Source organism: Octodon degus, unplaced genomic scaffold, assembly GCF_000260255.1.
Source record: "Octodon degus isolate 3935 unplaced genomic scaffold, OctDeg1.0 scaffold00207, whole genome shotgun sequence".
NCBI lineage: Eukaryota > Metazoa > Chordata > Mammalia > Rodentia > Octodontidae > Octodon > Octodon degus.
The window spans coordinates 1,178,658-1,197,139 of NW_004524783.1; the positions used below are offsets into that span (position 1 = coordinate 1,178,658).

The following is an 18,482-nucleotide window of genomic DNA, read 5'->3' on the forward strand; positions in this document are numbered from 1 at the left end:
AAAAAAAAAAGTAGCAACAGGTATCCCCTTGCCCAGCACACATACATGTTTACACAGTTCTGGAAATAAAATACATTTTAGGGCCAGCCAAATAGCTCAGTGGATTAAAGCACCTGCTTAAGCAGACGCAGTGGTCCCTGGGGCGCGGAGACAGCGATTGAGACTGGTGGTACGTACCTTAATCCCAGCGTTTAGGGAAGCTGTGCACAGGAGAGTCATGACGAGTCCAGTCTATGCAGTGAGACCCTGTAGGCCCCTACTAAAATGCAAAAAGAAATGCATTTTACAGCTTGGAGAATTTATTTTACAGCTTTTTCTTTCTTTTCTTTTTTGTTTTTGGCAGAACCGGGGATTGAACTCAGGTCCTTGTGCTTGCCAGGGAAGCACTTATTCTAGTGAGCCATCTCCCCGGCCCCACAGCTTTTCCTTAATGGTGTATAGTTTAATTTAACACAACATCTTTAGCAACTAATTTTTCAGAATCTTTACAAAAGGAGTCAGGATTTTTCTGGTATTAAGGGAGAGGGCTGCCTCGCACTTGAGAAGATCATTGTTTTCCATTTTTGGAACGCAGTTCCACGTGAGCCCTTGTGCTATGAGAGCCCTCTGTTGATGATTAGAGCCACCACAGACTGGTAGACAAGCCCTGCACACACCAAGGACTTCTCAGGGGCCTGTGTATGTTTTAGTAAATGCAAGCAAAGCCCCACTTTTAGAGCTCTGTTTTGAAGGTTACAAAGCAAAGAGAATGTTTTTCCACAGCAGAACTGTGTTGGGTTGCAATGCTTTTATCAGTAGACTTTCTTTCTTTGAAGACCAAACAAGAAAGAAAGAAAAAAAAGCTATTTTCACTATTTAGCCTGTGCCCGATTAAGTTTGGCAAGGACTCCGCTTTCCTCCCCGAAAGAAGGGTTGGTAAGAACTGAGTCGGTCATTTCACTCATTATTAGAGAAAGGTATTAATATATTCCCGGCCCTTTAAAGGTTTTTGTAGACTATGCCCCCCCCCTTTTTTTGCCATATAAGGAATTTGTCCCTAAAGAATGAAGATGTCTTCTGTACCTGTACCAATGCCCAAAATGAATGTCGTAATCATGATGTACCGATAAAGTATTACAGTAAAAAGAAAACACAAAGGAATTTGCCCTTCGGGGCCTTGTAAAACTCATCACAGTGGGAGGCTGGCTCCTCTTGCCAGTTGGAGACAACTAGGCAAACTTGGTTTTTGTTTGTTTCCAGTTCTCCCTGGAAGAGAGTTGTGCAGAAGGCTGGCCTCGCGCCTTCGCTTCCTGCTGTCCTTGTGTGGTGTCCCGCAGCACAGCACCTGCGGCCTCCTGTCCAGCCTGTGGTGACCATGTCCACTGCTGGACATAGCCCCAGGGGTATTCGGGCTTGCAAATGTGGTGCAGGGACCCGGAGGAGCTGCGGCCTTGCCAAGGGTCTGGGTGAGCCATGCACGGGGGGCGAAGCCGCTGCCTCTCGGGGGACGAGCTCAGCGCTGGGCCTGTCTTGCTGGCCGCGCTCTCTTGAGTGTTGTCCAGGGCTGTGTGGGCATCGCACGCAGACCAACCTTGAGTTAGTGAAGCCTCAGTTTGATGGGAACATTTTCTCTGATCCCGCCGCCTCCTATTTTGTTCATTTGTTCTTTCTTTCGAGACAGGATCTCACTATGTAGTTTAAGCTGGCCTTGAACTCGGCGATCCTCCTACCTCAGCCTCCTGAGTGCTAGCTAGGGTTACACATGTGCACCAGCAGCATTCCTGGGGAAACTTGCATTCTTTTTTAAAATGTTTTATTCATTTTAATGAGAAAAAAACAAAATAGCAATGAACAGCTTAGTAGGACAGTTACAGTAATTAATACATTGCATATTGTTGTCCGAAACTTGTGTCCTTAAAGTCCTCGGGCCTCAGCAAAGGGTCAGCCTCCCAGCGTCTGTCCCCCTGGGTCTGCACTGGTCTCCCGTACCTCGTCCTCCACCCGAGTGTGTATGCTGTCTCATTCCTTCGTGCCCGAGGTGACTGAAGACGGAGTCGATTTTCATCCTCCGCTGTGCCCCAGCACAAAAATAAACATTGCCAGAGAGCCTGGAAATGGATTAGAAGAAGGTGTGAGAGAAACAGACTCCAGCACGGAGCACCAGGACAGAAGGAAGCTGACAGGCTGACCTAGTCCAGAAATGAATCAGAAACAGCGCCGTGCCAGCGTGGCTGGAGGGGCCCTGTGGGCTGCGGGCCTCGCAGGGGGCTGTGAGTCACCTGGGGGGTGTGGAGCCGTCTTGACGCTGCCTTTACGCTGATGGAGGCCGAGGGCTCGCTGCAGCTGGTCGGGAGGGTGTGCGTGCCGGGCCACAGCATGCCTCCGTGGCATGCGGGCAGCCACCACCCGCTGGTGATTCTGTCTCGTTATCAAGCTTGTAACAGGCCTGTGTAATGTTTGCCAGCCACGATATGCACGTTTATCATCATTGACTACCTTGTGTATGCCTGTCCTGGCTTCCAAAAACTTGAATGTCGTCAGGTGACGGTCATGCCATATGTCAGTGAAAATATATGCAACATTTATTTTCTTATTTGATGTTTTGAGATAGGGTTTTGCTAGTTCAGGCTGGTCTTGAACTTACTGTGTAGCCCAGGCCGGCCTCAAACAGAGAGCTTCCTGCCTCAGTCTCCCCAGTATTGAGATGACAGGCATACACCTCTCTACTCGGCTAGAATGTGTAACTTTTAGTAGACAAATGGTATCGTAATTTGAAGAGGTGTGTTTTATTTGTTGTTTTGTTTGTTTTTCCTTTTAATTGGTTAGCATGAACCCATCAGCCTAGAAACTTTTCTGGTGGCCAGCGCCTGAGAAATGGGTGGACATGCTTCTGAATTTTCATTGTTCAGAGTCTGTTGATGTGGTCCTGGTCCCAGGCTCACTGGATAAGAGCGAGAGCCAGTGGCCTGTTTTATTGAACTGAAAACTATTTGAAGGTGATGAAAAGCTGTGCTGGGACCCACAGTGGAGGGCAGGGCTGGCTGAACGGGGAAGTGAAGACCCAGACACAGGGCCAGGAGTCCAGAGTCCCTTGGGTGCAGCCCTGGGGCATCTTCTTGGCATTCCTAGAGCTTCTGTCTTTGAACCTGTGCTCCTGAGTGAGGCTTGAGGGACTGATGGGTGCTGGGGCCATGGAGTCTTCCCAGGATGGCTCTGGGCCGCCTGCTCCCTGCCTGCCCTGTGTGCCCCACCTCCCTCCCTGAGTGACACCCCCGGCGGTGGCTGACGGTGTCCTCGCAGAGGCTTGTGTCCCCTGTGACCTCTGCCCCTCTGCTGCAGGACAGCAGTGACTGCCCAATGAGGCTGATGGCACTGTGGACACTCAGGGTGGTGGGGCCCAGGCCTCTCAGGTCCAGGTCTCCCTGTCCCTCAGACCGGGGTTACCATGGGCTCGCATGTCCTGTCCATCTGGGTCGGCGAGAGTGGACTGGGAGGGGACCTGGACTCCTCCATCTGCCCCTCAGCAGCTAGGAGCCTGAGGGGGGTGGTATGCGGGCAGCTCCTCCCTACACCCCATTTGTCTGCTTTCACAGTCTCTCGGGTGTCCTGTGACCACAGCCAACCTGGTGACAGCTACATTCAAGCTGCCCCCCCCCCCTTTTTGCTGTGCATTTCAGGCTGGCCTTGAACTCGCTGTGTAACCCACACTGACCTTGAATTCACAGTAGTCCTGCCTCAGCCCTCCTGAGCGCTGGGATTACAGGTGTCTGCGCCACCATGCCTGGCTTCTTCCAGGGTTTTCTGGTGGCCATGTGTGGCTATCTTTACCACAGCTTCTCAGTAGCCTGATGAGCAAGGTCACCTGAGCTCCTGATACCTGTGGGAGGGTCTGGTAGAGTTTAGTTGTTCTACACAGGAGTGTCACACACCTCAAGTGATGGTCAGCAGTGGCCCGGCCCACAGACCCTTACAGACTCTCAGACCTCAGGGACCTGGAGGTTTCAGCAGGGCATTCACAGGAGCCTCTTGTTGTGGAGTGACAGACAGGGACAAGCAGATAGCAGCAACTGGCCGCTCTGCCGTGTCACGAAGTCACTGCCAATAGAGAGAGATGGCGTTGTGCTGATTGGTGTCTTTGACCAGCTGTACTCATGAAGATTGCTGAGCTACCACTACTGACTGTGTGTGTGTCCTGAAGCTGGGCGGAGAGTGCATACGGGATCGCTGCCGCTGTGCCCTGCCACCCAGAGCATGTGCCACAGGCCACACTCAGACTCCAGGTTGCCAGGGACTCCAGCACCAACCAGCGTGCCGACTGAACTGCTTACAGAGAAGGCTGTGTTGGTATGAGTTGGAAACTCACGTCCACACAAAATCCTGCACATGCATGTGAACAGGAGCTTGAGTCCTAATTGTCAGAAATCAGAGCCCACCAAGGATGTCCTTTAGGAGGTGTGACAGAGTTGGCTTTACTCCATCAGGCGAGGTCAACAGCAGCGTGCTGTGAAGCCACGGAAACGTGCGGAGGGATCCTGGGGCCTGTTGCTGGGGGAGAGAAGGTAGCAGGAGAAAGCTGCGCGCGTCTGCGTCCCCTGTGTGGCCTTCTGGGGTGGGACTATGATCCGCGAGCGCTGCTTTGGGGATTTGGAGGGGCGGAGGGCTGGGCGTTTGGGGGGCAGCAAGCTGTGCTGTGTGGTTCTCCAGTGCAGGGAGATGACGTTAGGAATTTGTCAGAGCCTGTAGGATGCACAGCGAGGCCCAGTGTACACTGTGGGCTTACGTTAGGAATGATACATCTGTAGTGGTTCATCCGATGGATGCGCCGAGCTGTTGGTGTGAGGTGTGAAAGATGGGCAGTGTACAGGGGCAGGGAGGGCATGGGGCCTCCCTGTGCTACCTGCATAATTTTTCCATAAGCCTAAAATTACTCTTTAAAAATTTATAACAGAAGCCAGACATGGTGACACACATCTAAAATCCCAGCGCTCTAGGGGGCCGAGGCAGAAGGATTGCAAGTTCAAGTTCTGCTGAGCAACTTGGCAAGACCCTGGGTCAAAATAGAAAAAAGGGGCTGGGGTATACCTCAGTGTAAAGATCTGGGGTTCAATTCCTGTTACCAGGTGGGGGGAGGCTGAGAACTAGCGACAGCGCTTCTAGGTCTTTTCAGGTGATGGCAGGCACACGAGGTGGCCGACTCTTGGTTGAGCTGTAAGAGAGCCAGTCTTTTTTTTTTTTTTTTTTTTTTGCGGAACTGGGGATTGAACTCAGATCCTTGTGTTTGACAGTCAAGCGCTTACCCTACTGAGCCATCTCCCGGGCCCAAGAAAGCCAGTCTTGCCAGGTGTATGGCTGTCAGTCCAGACTTGGGAGGCTGAGGCAGGAGGATCACCATGAGTTCTGGGACAGCCTGGTCTGCATTGTAAGTTCAAGGCCAGTCTGAATTATACAGTGAGAGCCTGCCTCAAAAGCAAAACAAAAGAAAAAACAAAACACACCGAATGGTAAAGCCGTGCTGCCTGCAGTCCTATGGGAGTCCACTGCTTCTTGTCTTGGAGCCATGAGCACATTGTGAAGCCTCTCTTTGCTCCTCTGTACAGTGGGCATAATGGTAGTGAGCTCCTCTAAATGTGGGAGTGCATGTGAGACCCTTAGAACTCTGCCTGCCGCCTGGGGAGATGGCTCAGGAAAGTAAGTGCTCGCCTGGTAAGTGCAAGGGCTGGAGTTCAATCCTTGGTTCCACAAAAACAAAACAAAACAAACTCTGCCTGTGCTCTCTGCGCATGCTACTTTATTGTTCCCCAGCTTGGCTGGAGGGCATCACTGGCCTCCCCAGGGGTGAGGGACGAGACAGTGGAAGGCAAGTTGTTCTCTTGCCTTCCCTCGGCAGCATCCGCTGCTCTCCAAGCTGGACCTCACTCATGCCCTTCCCACCTGGCCAGGAATCTGCTTGGGCCTCTGTGGGCAGTCGGAGGTCAGGCCGCCTCGTCCTAAGAGCTTTCTCTGATCTTTGTCCTGTAGTTCGGCCTGCGTGAGTCGCGCCTGGTTCAGTGCGGTGCCGCCCGCCCACCTTCCCATGTGGTGTGTCCGGCAGGCGCGGTTTGGTCACTGGTGCTCTCAGCAGCTCCCCGTGTCTGGCCAGCGCTCCTGGGGGTGCCAGCAGTCACGATCAGGCGCCACCGCCACGGGGGTGGCTCTGGGGGCATGTTGGCCTTCCGCAGTGAGACTAGGAGAGCGGGGAGCCCCACCAGGGTTCACAGGTCAGATGAAGGTGAGTCTGTGCTGGTGGGGCGCCCCGGCTGCGTGCCCAGATGGTGATGGCATTTTTCAGAGGGCATGACAGCTGTCAGGCATTTCTTTTTTGATGTAAAAATTTGTCAGAGATACTTTGTTTGACCTCTTTTTAGTGCACTGGAGTTGATTTCATAGGTATACATTCAAAAGCCCCGTTTTTTTTTTTTTTTTGGACTTTCAGTTTTAACTGACAAAACATTATTTTGTTTGTAGAACTCATAAATTTTACCACACATTTTTAAGAGAATCTTGGGTGAATGATTGATTGCATTAGAAAGTTGAATTCTTGGGGCCGCACAGATAGCTCAGAGGCATAAGCACCTACCGGGCAAGCACATGGACCTGAGTCTGATCCCGTCCTCACATGCTGAGTGACTGGTCTAGGCTGTCTCGGCCCGCATGCGGGCACGGTGGCGCATACCTGTCATCCCAGCTCTCGGGAGGTTGAGCCAGGAGGATCTCTGTGAGTTCAAGACCAGCCTGGGGGCTACAAAAGTGAATGCAAGGTCAGCCTGAACTGCATAGCGAGACCCTAAAAAAAAAAAAAAAATGTTCCTTTTAGAATGTCAGACCACATTTGCAATTGTTATATTTGCCGAACCCCGCTAAAGTCCTTCATTATCTAAGATGGCTGTGGTTGTACCGAAGGGATTTGGGTTACCAGTGGAGACCGGATGGCCTGAGGATCTGTGCCGTGGCGGGCTGAAACTCACCTTACATATCCACATCCTTGAGTTTTTAATACCACTAAGCAAAAGGAAGGAAGGACACTCAGTTACCTTTGGAGGGCACTGACTCACTGTCCAAGTCAAGCGTTGGTTGTGTATCTCCCGGGAAACCACACTGATGCGGAGGCTGCTTGTACAACTGGCAGCCACTGAATACGCGCCGTGGGAAACGAAGGCCGGTCTCCTGCCTGTGGCCTGGAGGGACAAGTGATCGCAGTGGTCATAAGCGGCTGCCAGGTCACGCACGCCAGGCACACGCTCCAGACATGTGGGCCGCACCTGCCTCCTGCTGGGGTCACACACCGCCACCTACCGTAAGATTTACGGAAGAACGAAAGCGGACCCAGGTCTGACCACACCTCTAGGTCCCGCTGCCAGCTTACGGGAGATGGCATGCACACACGAACAGAGCCAAGACGCTCAGCTGCAAGGGTACCCTGACCAGTCGCAGAACTGGGGAGACTGAATTGAACAAAGGAACCTATTTCTTCTGTAAAAATGTTCAGGAATTGGAAAGGAGGAGGAGGCAGCGGGCCTAGAAGTACGAGAACCCCCAAGTCTCCACCTACCAACTTCAGTGCCTCACGCTTGTGTTCTGTGTCCTTTTTCTCTTTTTCCACAAGTGGACAGAAGTGACTGGGGAAATATAGGTGTTGGTAGGCTGTGTAATGATACTAAAAAGCTCAATTTTGTTTTAGGCACGATAATAGTGTTATTTGGTTAACGAACATCTTTTGGAGGGCTGGTGAGATAGCTCAGTGGACTAAGGACCTATTTAGGCAAGTACAGGGACAAGGGTTGGATCCCCAGCACCACATGCTGTGCTGGCCCTGCCCCCAGGTGTGCTGAGCCAGACACTGAGTCTGGGCTTGGTGGCACATGCCCGTAATCCCAGTGCTGAAGGCTGAAGACGGGAGGATTATGCATCTGAGCTGTGTCATGAGACCTTGTACCTGATAAAAATCTTTTGGGATAGGAAATGGAAACCTTTTTTTTTTAGCGGAACCGGGATTAGAACTAGGGCCCTTGCACTTGCCAAGGAAGCACTTATTTCACTGAGCCATCTCCCCGGCCCCGGAAATGGAAGTCTTTTGCAAATAGGAAGAGGACAAGAGATGGGAGAAGAAAAAAGAATAATGACATGAAAAAACAAAGAGAATTATGAGGACCAGCCAAACAGCTCAGCGGATTAAAGCACCTGTAAGCAGGTGCAGGGGCCGGGGAGTCAATCCCCAGGCCTGCCATGCCCCTGCCCCCCAGGGCGTGTGCACTGAAACAGCGATTGAGACTGGGAGTGGTGGTGCACGCCTGTAATCCCAGCTCTTGAGAGGCTGTAAACAGGCAGATCACTCTGAGTCCGATCTAGTAGTGAGACCTGAACACCCTGTAGACCCTTCCCTAAAATACAAACAAAACAAAACAAAAAAACCCAAGCATTGGGGCTGGTAAGATGGCTCAGTGGTCTAAAGCGCCTACTTAGAACAAGCTAAGCTAAACAAAAGCACAGGGACTGCGGTTCAATCCCCAGCACCACATGCCAGCAGCCCCGCCCCCGGTGGGCTGAGCTGGCCACACACAAAATAAATAAATAAAGTTATTAAAAAAACCAGCATTATGACGTGTTATGTGCATGTACCAGATCCCACGGTGACGTAATCATTATGTACTGCAACCATGTACTAATACGGATGAGCATGAACTCTCCTGGGAGGATAGACGGCCACGTTCGGGACTTGCTGCCAGTCACCTGGACGCGGTGCTTGCTGGTGGGAGTGTGGCGGAAGCCCACGGGCGTGAATGGAGAGTTCCAGAGGCCGGTGTATCATCCTCTGCTTTCCTTTTTTGTATTTTTTTTTTAAACAATATCAATTGTCTGACAACCCCAGCCCTCCCTAGTATTAGGCAGCTCTTACAAAATGGAAAAGAAAACTTGCAGGTGTTTCTATGTATTGTAAATATGCACTAATAAAAATTTTAAGCTGAAAGGGGATTTTAACTTTATGTCACAAGTCTAAATAAATGACTTGGCCCCATATTTTAATGTAGGACCGTGAGAGGAGTCATCGTAAATGTGATGCATGATTAAAATACCAGCTGTGCACAGGTCGTATAAATACAAATTACTCATCTTGAATATTTGCTTCTCCAGGATTTCTTTCTTTGTTCTTGGGACTAGAAGATGTTAAGCTGCCAAGGAGGCACCTAAAGAGGCCCATACAGCCTTGCGTGGCTTTTCCTGTGGTGCTTGGGGGTCACCATCTCAGCTGGCTGAGGATTCTTCATGGCCAAGCTGAGGGGCTGAGGTGGTGCTGGACCCTGGCCTGAGACACCCAGAGTGCTCTTTGGAGTTGTGTGGGGATTTCCTTGTCCGAGTCTGAACTTAGGAGTCATTACCGAGTTTATTTTATTCTTTGAAACTGGCAGCTTCCAAGAGGATAACTAACAGTTTTCACTCCTTTGATTGCTTTTGCATATCTTTCTTTTCTTGTTTTTGCAGAACCAGGGATTGAACTCAGACGCTTGTGCTTGCCAGGGAAGTGCTTATTCTACTGAGCCATCTCCCTGGCCCCCATTTCTTTGTTTTTAGAGATGTTTCAGTGATTTTTCTGGCTAGCTGTAAAGACCTTTCAGCTTGAGGCGACTCTGAGTTTCCTGTGCTGACCTTCCTAGTAAAGCACCCCACTCCAGTGCTCACAGGCCCCTGTGAGTCCATGTGAGCCGAGCCTTGAGTTACAGCTCATTAGTGACCTGTATCCCTTTGTCCCCTCAGCACTCACACATAGTGGGAATCAAGTGGAAAGCGCTCAGCTCAGGGTGTTACAGGTTTTAAGTATTACTACAGATTTGTGAAACTTGAGTCCCACTACATGTATTTAGATGTAAATAAACACCTTACTGTAGAGCTCTACCACAAACTGTAAACTTCCCTTTCCTTGTGGTGTGGGGAGCCGGGTGAGCCCAGCAGGGAACAACAGCGGGGAATTAACCAGAAGCTGATAGGCAGGAGCTGAGCCAGCAAGAAAACACACCACAGCCACTTGGGTTAAAAGACGTGTAAGAGGTGACATTGAAGATTGAACAAGGCTTTTGCACAGAGCTACAACCACAGCCCTTTTCCCATTGTGTATTTTGAATCAGGGTCTCCCCAAATTGCTAAATTGTCCAAGCTGGGCTTAATCTTGCAATCCTCCTGCCTCAGCTACCCAGAGTTCTAGGATTACAAATGTGCAATATTATGCCAAGCTAGATTGGCTCTTGTTGAAAATAAGGTGAATTCTTGAGAAAAAGAGGTGCATTAATGAATTCACTTGCCTAAGTTGAAATTCAGATAGTGTGGCTCTCGACATTATCTAGTCAGTCACTGTCACTATCGCTCTCACTAGCACTATCGAGCAGGACTTAACATCACTAAAGAGGTGGTGTTTTGATGCTTGCTTTAAGTGTTTCCATCTCAGTTAACTGAGGTCTGAGGTGATGTTTCTGAATGGTGATTGGTTTCTGCCTATTCTGGATTTATTTTGGAAATAAATTAACCTTGGTTAAAAAATGGAATACAAACACATTCATATGGCTTCCTTTTCCTATAATAAAATCTTTTCTGTATCATTAAAAAAAAAAAAAGACGTAAGAGAAAAAGAGTAAATGGGCCATTGCTGGGGGAGGGGTGTATCTCGGTGACCCGCTGGGTGCTGGCCTTATGGGTTCTCTTCCTCGCGTCCTTCCCTCGGGGCTCCTCCTCAGCCACTGAGTTCCTCCTGGGAAGTTCAGCGGTGGGCACTGCTAACCCGTAAATAAGTCGCAGTGGGGTGTGACCCCTCAGAGTGGAGCCACCATCCCAGAGGCCTTGGGAGGCACAGCCCGGCCGAGGGTCCCTGTGTGCAGGAGCTCCAGCCTGGTGGCACTGCAGAGCACCGTTTCGGAAGCGTAGCCTCGCGTGCCTGTCATCCTCCGGCGGCCGGGCTGGGCGGCGGGCCCCTCGCGCCCGCCGAGAGCTGAGCGCCCAGCCTCGCCCGCAGCTCGCGTGCGCTCTCTTCTCTGCAGGCGTGTGCCACGGGCCGGGCTGCCCCTGCACACCCCTCGCGCAGCGCGATCACTGTCCTGTGCTCCGGCGCTGTGCCTTTGGCGCTCCGCAGCGGCCGCGTCGTCGGCTCTAGCCGCTTGCTGCCCGCGCTTGCTGCCGCTTGTCCTGCAGGGGTGCTGTCGTCTGTGCCGGGTTGGGCCCCTGCCCCTTTTGCCTTCATTCCTGCTGAGGCCACCAAGCCCTGGAAAGCCACCCGCAGCTCACGCTTCTCGACTGCAGCCTTCTCTCTGTCGGATCCGCCTGTGAGCAGCCTCAACTCTCCTCGCCCGAGTTCCGCTGCGGCTCTCCTGACGCCCCGCCTGATTCGGGGTGCATCGTTCTTGCCCGCGCTGCCTGCTCTTCGCCTGTGTTGGGCGGGGCACCTGGGGCTCGCCGCGGCGCCCTCAGCGGGCCTGCGCTCGGGAGGAAGGCGGCGCCTGGGCTAGCTGGCGTGGTTCCATCTGTCTGCCTGCGCGTCAGGTCCCGGCTGTGCGAAGCGGGTTTCAACTCCTCGTCTGATGGGAAGGCTACGGGTCCCTTGAGTCCCGGCCACTCTGTAGCCCATAAAAGGGCCCGCAGGGGTTGTGAATTTGCAGTTTGTTTTCCCTTGGCTGGAAGTAGGCAGGTGGACAAGAGGGCGATCACCTTGAAGATGAAGAACTAGCAAGCTGGATCCTTCATGCCATTTTCTTTCTTTTCTTTTTTTAAGGAGTGATGAATTTATTCTTATTTAATTTATTTTTTTGGTGGTATCAGGGATCAAACTCAGGACCTTGTGCTTGCTGAGCAAGCTTTTCTTCCGCAGAACTATCTCCCTGGTTCCCCTTTGTGCCATTTTCGAAAGGTGTCATTTTTATATTAACTAATTTCATGTGGCCACATTGGGGTGGTTGTTGAAAAGTGAAATCATTAGTGAAGATACTTCGTTGTCATTTATGGCATGGGAGGCAAAACAAACTTTTTTTTTAAAAATTTTACTTTTTTTGCAGAATTGGGAATTGAACTCAGGCCCTTGCGCTTGCCAGGGAAGCGCTTATTCTACTGAGCCATCTCCCCAGCAAACTTTTTTTTTTAAGGTGAAAATGCTCACATTAAAATACGGATTTGCCTGTGTTTCTGCTACAGGTTCCTTGCACTGACCCCATGGAGAGTTTATCACTTGATTTCTATCATGATTCTTGGACGCGTCATTATGCAAATAATAAAGGACATGGTTTTGTCTCGAACAAGAGGTAAGAAGACGACTTTCATGCTTAAATATTCCAGGCTCTGAAGCTCTCCCTGTGTAGGCTGCTGACCCAGAGGCCAATAGCAGTGCAGCGAAGCGCAGTCGTTTACACAGCTGATGCCGTCTGCAGGCCCAGCTACCGCTCCTGCCCGGTGGCCGGGACATTTGGGGTTTTTCTCAGTCTATTTTTTTGTACCGGGGATGGAACTCAGGACTTTGCGCATGCCGGACAGGCGCTCATACTACTGAGCTCTGCCCCTGGCCCTTTTTTTCCCTCAGCTTTAAGTGCTGTGTTACATACTATTTTGATGTTTAAGTTCACAGCGAGGATACCAAAGATTTCTTACATCCCACACGAGAAATTGGGCTATTGGAAAATACATTAGTTCACTTAAGAACATTTTCTACCTCAGCGGAAAAAAACAAGTTTATTAAGGGCTTAAAAATAAATCATAGTAAAAGTTTGAAATGTGTAAATGATAAATAATTTTACACATTAAATTGAAAAGTGAGCACTCTTTTTTTTTTTTTTTTTTACAAATTTAAGTTTTTTGTTTGTGTGTGCATAATTTACCTATATTGTATATTTGAGTCAAACTATGCTGTGCTTGGTGAGGCCTTTTCTAGTATTTGAGCTAGTTTGTATAGATGGTCAAAAATCCCAAAAACTAGATCATTGCATGAGTGACTTTAGGAAAGATTGTTTCACTTTACTGTGTCATCGGGTTTATTTTTTATTTATTTATTTTTTTAAATTTTATTTATTTATGTATGTGTGTGTGTGGCCAGCTCAGCCCACCAGGGGGCGCGGCTGGCTGGCGTGTGGTGCTGGGGGGTTGAACCGCGGTCCCTGTGCTTTACTAAGCTTGTTCTAAGTAGGTGCTTTAGACCACTGAGCCATCTCACCAGCCCCTGTCATCGGGTTTAGAGATGATTTCATCCTGCTAACCTTCTGGGAAGGGGAACAAATTCACAATTTGCCTGGTTAATGTATTTCCTGCACCCATAGATTTAGGTTATTCTTTCTCTCTCTAAATGTATTCAGTGCAGGGTCTGCAGAGTCTCACTATATAGATCAGACTGGTAGTGATCCTCCTGTTTTCAGCCTCCCAAGTGCTGGGATTACAGGCACACTCCACCATGTCCAGTCTCAGGTTATAGTGTTATAAAGCTATGGTCTCACTGGCCTCGAATTTGTGGTGGTCTTCCGGAGTGCTTTGGCCTCCTAAGAGCTAGAATTCTAGGCCTGCATAGATTATATTCTTTTTTTTTTTTAAATTTTTATTTATTTTATTTATTTATTTATTTATTTATATTTTTGTGTGTGTGTGTGTGGCCAGCTCAGCCCATCGGGGCGGGGCTGGCTGGCATGTGGTGCTGGGGGATCGAACCGCGATCCCTGTGCTTTGCTTAGCTTAGCTTGTTCTAAGTAGGTGCTTTAGACCACTGAGCCATCTCACCAGCCCCAGATTTTATTCTTAACAAGCCCCTTCTGTCCCTTGTCCCCCTCTCCTTCCTCTCTCTATTCTCTCTTCCGCTGCAGAGAATGGACACTCAGTTCCCCTAGAGTCTCCTTGGCCCGCACAGGCTGTGACCTTTCCTGTTGACTGCAGTGCTCTAAGGCTGGCTGAGGTGGATGCCTTGTGCCTCAGGTTTGCACAAGGACTGGTTGGTCTGTCATGGCTGTTCCCATTTGCACCCTGTTCGTGACCCATAGAGGTGGACTGCAGTGAGTCCCCTCTAGGACCCCCTGAAGGAGTCCTGGAAGACGGAGCCACTCAGAAGTGTTCTCAGCTGCCATTTGGCTCTGTAGAGCAAGTGGGCCTGCAGAAGAAGCAGAGCCTGTATCTTTTCAGCTGTGCATGGAGTGGCCTTCATCTGGGATAAGTTCTGGCACAGACAAAGGTGGACAGCAGGGGCGAAGACTGGACATGGAGCGAGAGGGGGGTGCGCAGGGAGCCTCCCAGCAGGCTCTGGTCCTGCCTCTGCCTGCACTTCCCAGCTTCATCATCTGAATGTCAGTGTCTTTTTTAAATAGTATGTGCTTGTGACACAGAATAATTACCTTCATCTTGGGGAATTGGTGCAGATACGTATTGCATCCTGATTGTTTTTGTCCCCCTTTCCCCAACCCCAGAGCCTTTTCCCATCTTCAAGATTTCTTTTTTATAAATGGTGAAGATTCAGACCTTTTGAGATTTGAAGTGGCAGAGTTGAAAGAGTACCTGTCCAGAATCAACTTCTACTTCTCCTCCCCTGCCTCCTTTCTGCCCTTGTGCCCCTCTCTCCTCCCTTCTTCCTTCCCCACCCCTCACCCACCCTCTTCCCTCCCCTCCCCCTTTTTTTCCCTGCATATAGTTCATTTATCCCCTTCTCTTTTCTCTCCCTTCCTGCTCCCCTTCTTTCCTCCTTCTCCTTTCCCCTCCCCCTCCACTCCTCCCTCTCTCTCTTCCTTCTCTTTCTCCTCCCTGTCCCCTCCCCCTTTTCTTTTTCTTCCTTTCTCCCCTTCTGGTCTCCCACTTTTCTTTCTTTCTTTTTTTTGAATTCAAAAAATATTTTTTTGGTGCAGGGGCTCACTGTGCAGCTAGGGATCATAGTGATCCTCCTGTCTCGGTCTCCCCAGGGCTGGGATTACAGGCGTGCATCATCATGCCTAGTTTCAGTGGCTGCCACAGTGTGCCTGGACCCATCACAGCATGCACAGCCAGGGATCGAACCCGGGTCTTTGTGCTTGCCAGGCAGGCACTTAGACTGCCAAGCTATCTCCCCAGCCCCTGCTGCTTTCATTTGAGCTGGAGTCTTACGGGCACACAAGCTGGCCCTGAGCTCTCAGCGCTACGCCTTCCTTAGCCTCTGGAGCTCTGGGCTTCAGGCACCTGCCTCTAGTCAAGCCCTTAAGTCGCGCCACTCTGTCTTCCCTGTGGGGATGCCACTCCTAGGCTATTTTAGCGTCCCATGGCTGTGTAACAAAAGACTACAAACCCAGTGGCGCTAAATGACAGCTGTTTTTTCTCCATTAGCTCTGCAGACTGTTAGCCTAAGTCAGTTTCACTGGGCCAAAATCGAGCTGCCGGGGGCTGCACTCCCCCCTGCGAGCTGCAGGCATGGTCCCTCTGTCCTCCTCCTGCATGCTGGCGGTGCCCCTTGGTGCGGCCTCATCGCTCTGCACGTCCCTTTGTGGTTGCATCCCTTCCTTCTCTACATTCCATCTCCTTCAGCCTCCATTGTGGGCGAACACGTGTGGGTGCAGGTGGGACCCCTGGTGATCCTGTTGCATCTGCAAAGGCCCATGTCCCCTAAGGACCCCCAGCCCGGGGCCCCAGGGATCAGACTTGCTGCCTAAGGGAGAGCCTGCAGCCTGTTCTCCTACCCAGTAACTCAGCTGCAAAGAGGGACCAGCGTCCTCCTTCCACAGGACAATGGGGGTGCCACAATAGTCTCCTCCGTGTAGCTGACACACCTGCGACAGCACATGTCGTCTACCCAGCCACAGCTCTGTGCTGGAACACTCTCTCTCTCTCTCTCTCTCTCTCTCTCTCTCTCTCTCTCAGATAGGGTCTTGCTAGGTAGTTCAGGCTGGTCTTAGAGAACTCACTGTGTATCCTAGGCTGGCCTCGAACTCATGGACATCCTTCTGCCTCAGCCTCCCAGGTGCTGGGACCACAGGCATGCGCCACCATGCCAGGTTTGGGCCTGGGTTTCCTGTGTCGGCCTGCGTGGGCCGTGGTGGGACCCAGACATTCTGGCCCTCTGGCAAGCAGGCCTGTCCTCTACCAGCCCACCATACTCTTCGTGTTCTCCCTGGAGGGAGATCATTCTCCCTGATTGTAGCATTTTGGACATGAAAGGAGAAAGAGAAAAACACACTCCACGCTGCACCGCCCAGAGCTCTGCGGTCTGTAACTGAGAAACTCTGCTGCCTGCTTTGTCCTGGAGCAGGTCTAGGACAGAGGGCCTTTCGCTGCACAGCACTGCCGGGAGCAGATCCCGGGAGCTGCAGAGCCGCCCAGGTCGCACCGAGGCTCTGCTGCCCACCCCATCCTGGCCCCTCCGTGCTTCCAGCAGGGCCTCAGCTGCTCTCCAGGCGCTGTGGCTCTGAACTCAGCAGAAAGGGCAGGCGGGCCTGGCAGGCCGGCTGGCACAGCTCCGTCTCCTTGCCAGTTACCAGCTTGTGACTGACCACCTCTGTGGCTCTGGACATTCGACTTGAGTGGCTACGAATGTAATCTCCTCCTCCTCCTCCTCCTCCTCCATTTTTAATGCCCTTTACCAGACATTTAAACTATGAAGTGTTATTAGCTATTTGCATACTGTTATATGGCTGAACTTGAATTTAATTTTTTTGTTACTTTTTTGAGATGAAATCTCCTATCTAGTCCAACATGCCTTGAGCTCTTGGTGATCCTCCTGCCTCAGCCTCCCAAGTGCTGAGATTACAGTCATGAGCTGCATATCTCTCCGTCCCCCAGGCCAGTCGTCCAAGATGGAAAAAGTCAAGGTCAAAGCCACCTGTGTTGGTGTGGTGGTTAGGCCTAACCCCAGTCCTCACCCCACCTTAAGCCCTAATCTAACTGATCCTGCCCCTAACCTTGCATTCTTAGTTTGGCTTTGACCGGTTTTCTTGCCCCTGTTGCCGTGGGAGGAATCCCCCCTCCTGCAGGCTCCCTCTAAGATCTGCAGCTGCTGCCCTGTGGCCAGGAGGAGAGCAGGTGCCCTGTGGTGGGTGCCAGCTGGTGGACCCCTTGTTCCACCCAGCTGACCTGAACTACTGTGGTGCCGCATGTAGGAGGCCACCTGAGGCTTGTGGCCAGCAGCGTAAGAGGCAGCACTGGAGCAGAGAAGCAGCTGTTGGAAGCTTTGCTGAAGGACCTTATCGTGCTGGTTTTCCTGGTGAACTTGGCTGTGCTCGGAGGAGGGGCTCAGGCCCCTGGTGCTGCTGGGGATGCCCGTGCTGCTTCGAAGGGGAGCTCTGGTTCCTGGCTCAGCCTGCTGGCACAGATCCTTCATCCTGCGGGCACAGGCTTTCTAGCTTCCACCACCGACCTTTGGGCCTTCCCAGCGCAGACGCATGAAGCGGGCCTGCGTGAGACATTGCCGTGGGCCCCTGGCCTCCAGCTGGACGCGTGCGAGGCGTTGTGGGGGGCTCTCGGTCTTCCGCTGGACTCTTGCAGGGCGTGGTCGCAGGATGCAGGCTCTCAGCTGGATTCTCTGGTCTTTCCATGTGAGGACAGATTTCCTGCACTCTCCTTCTGTATATGATTCTTGGGGTGACTATTGTAACAATCTTATAAGATACTTATTCCTGGGGGCCTGCCCGTTAAGCTCAGTTGTTTAAGCGCCTGCTCATGCAAATGCAGTCAAGTGCAGGATACCGCAGTTTGATCCCCACCTCCACCTGCCTTGCAGACCCATCTTTAAGACAGCCTGACCCAGCCGTAAAAAAGATATTTATCCATATTGTATTGCTCCCCTTGCAAGCCCCAAACCATGACAGCCCCATCACCCTGTGACCCCAAGACATTTGAAGACATTGTCTCCTCATACTTTCCCTCCTGTGAGACCTCATTGCCTTTCCACTGTATCCTCAGCACGCTGGTGGCTAGGAGTGGGGACCCAGCAGGGGCCCAGCCTAGGAGTATCATCCTCCTTGTTTCCCCAGGGGCTTGGCTCTTGGTCACCCACGGGGTGGCTTCATTGTTGACCTTGGCCTTCGGAATGACTGTGTGTACAGCACCAGCCAAGTATAAGACTGCGGGCAGCCGCTCTCGGCCGCCCTGCTGAGCTCCTTGAGCTCAGACTTGGCTCTGGGACTGTACTGGACTCTTGGCCCCACCTTTGGCCCGATGTTCTCCTTCCACTCACTGGCTCCTGCTGGTGCCAGGGGCTGTATGGATGCTGTCCAACTCCTCTCGCGGCCCTGCCCCCGCCACAAGCTCACCCATCGCACCAGATCTCTCTCTCTCTCTCTCTCTCTCTCTCTCTCTCTCTCTCTCTCTCTCAAAATGTAGTTGGTACAGGGTCTCACTGTGCAGCTTGGACTCTTAGTGATCCTCCTGTTTTCAGCCTTACCAGCGCTAGTATTGTAGATGTCCACCACCACGCCTGGTCTCAGCTGGTTTAGCTTGCCCGAAGGCCAGGCTGGTGCGGTATGTGGTGCTGGGGATTGAACCCGGTCCCTGCCCTTGCCTAAGCAGGC

The 18,482-nt window shown here is 51.5% G+C and overlaps 1 protein-coding gene across 2 annotated transcripts in view; it reads left to right on the forward strand.

Moving 5' to 3' along the window:
- Nucleotides 1–18,482, forward strand: part of Retreg1 (reticulophagy regulator 1) — a 123,561-nt gene that overhangs the window by 9,654 nt on the left and 95,425 nt on the right. For both annotated transcript variants that reach the window (XM_004644743.2, XM_023704936.1), the window contains exon 2: nt 12,184–12,290. In XM_004644743.2, the coding sequence (XP_004644800.1) occupies nt 12,184–12,290 (107 nt within the window). The remainder of the gene's footprint in view (nt 1–12,183; nt 12,291–18,482) is intronic.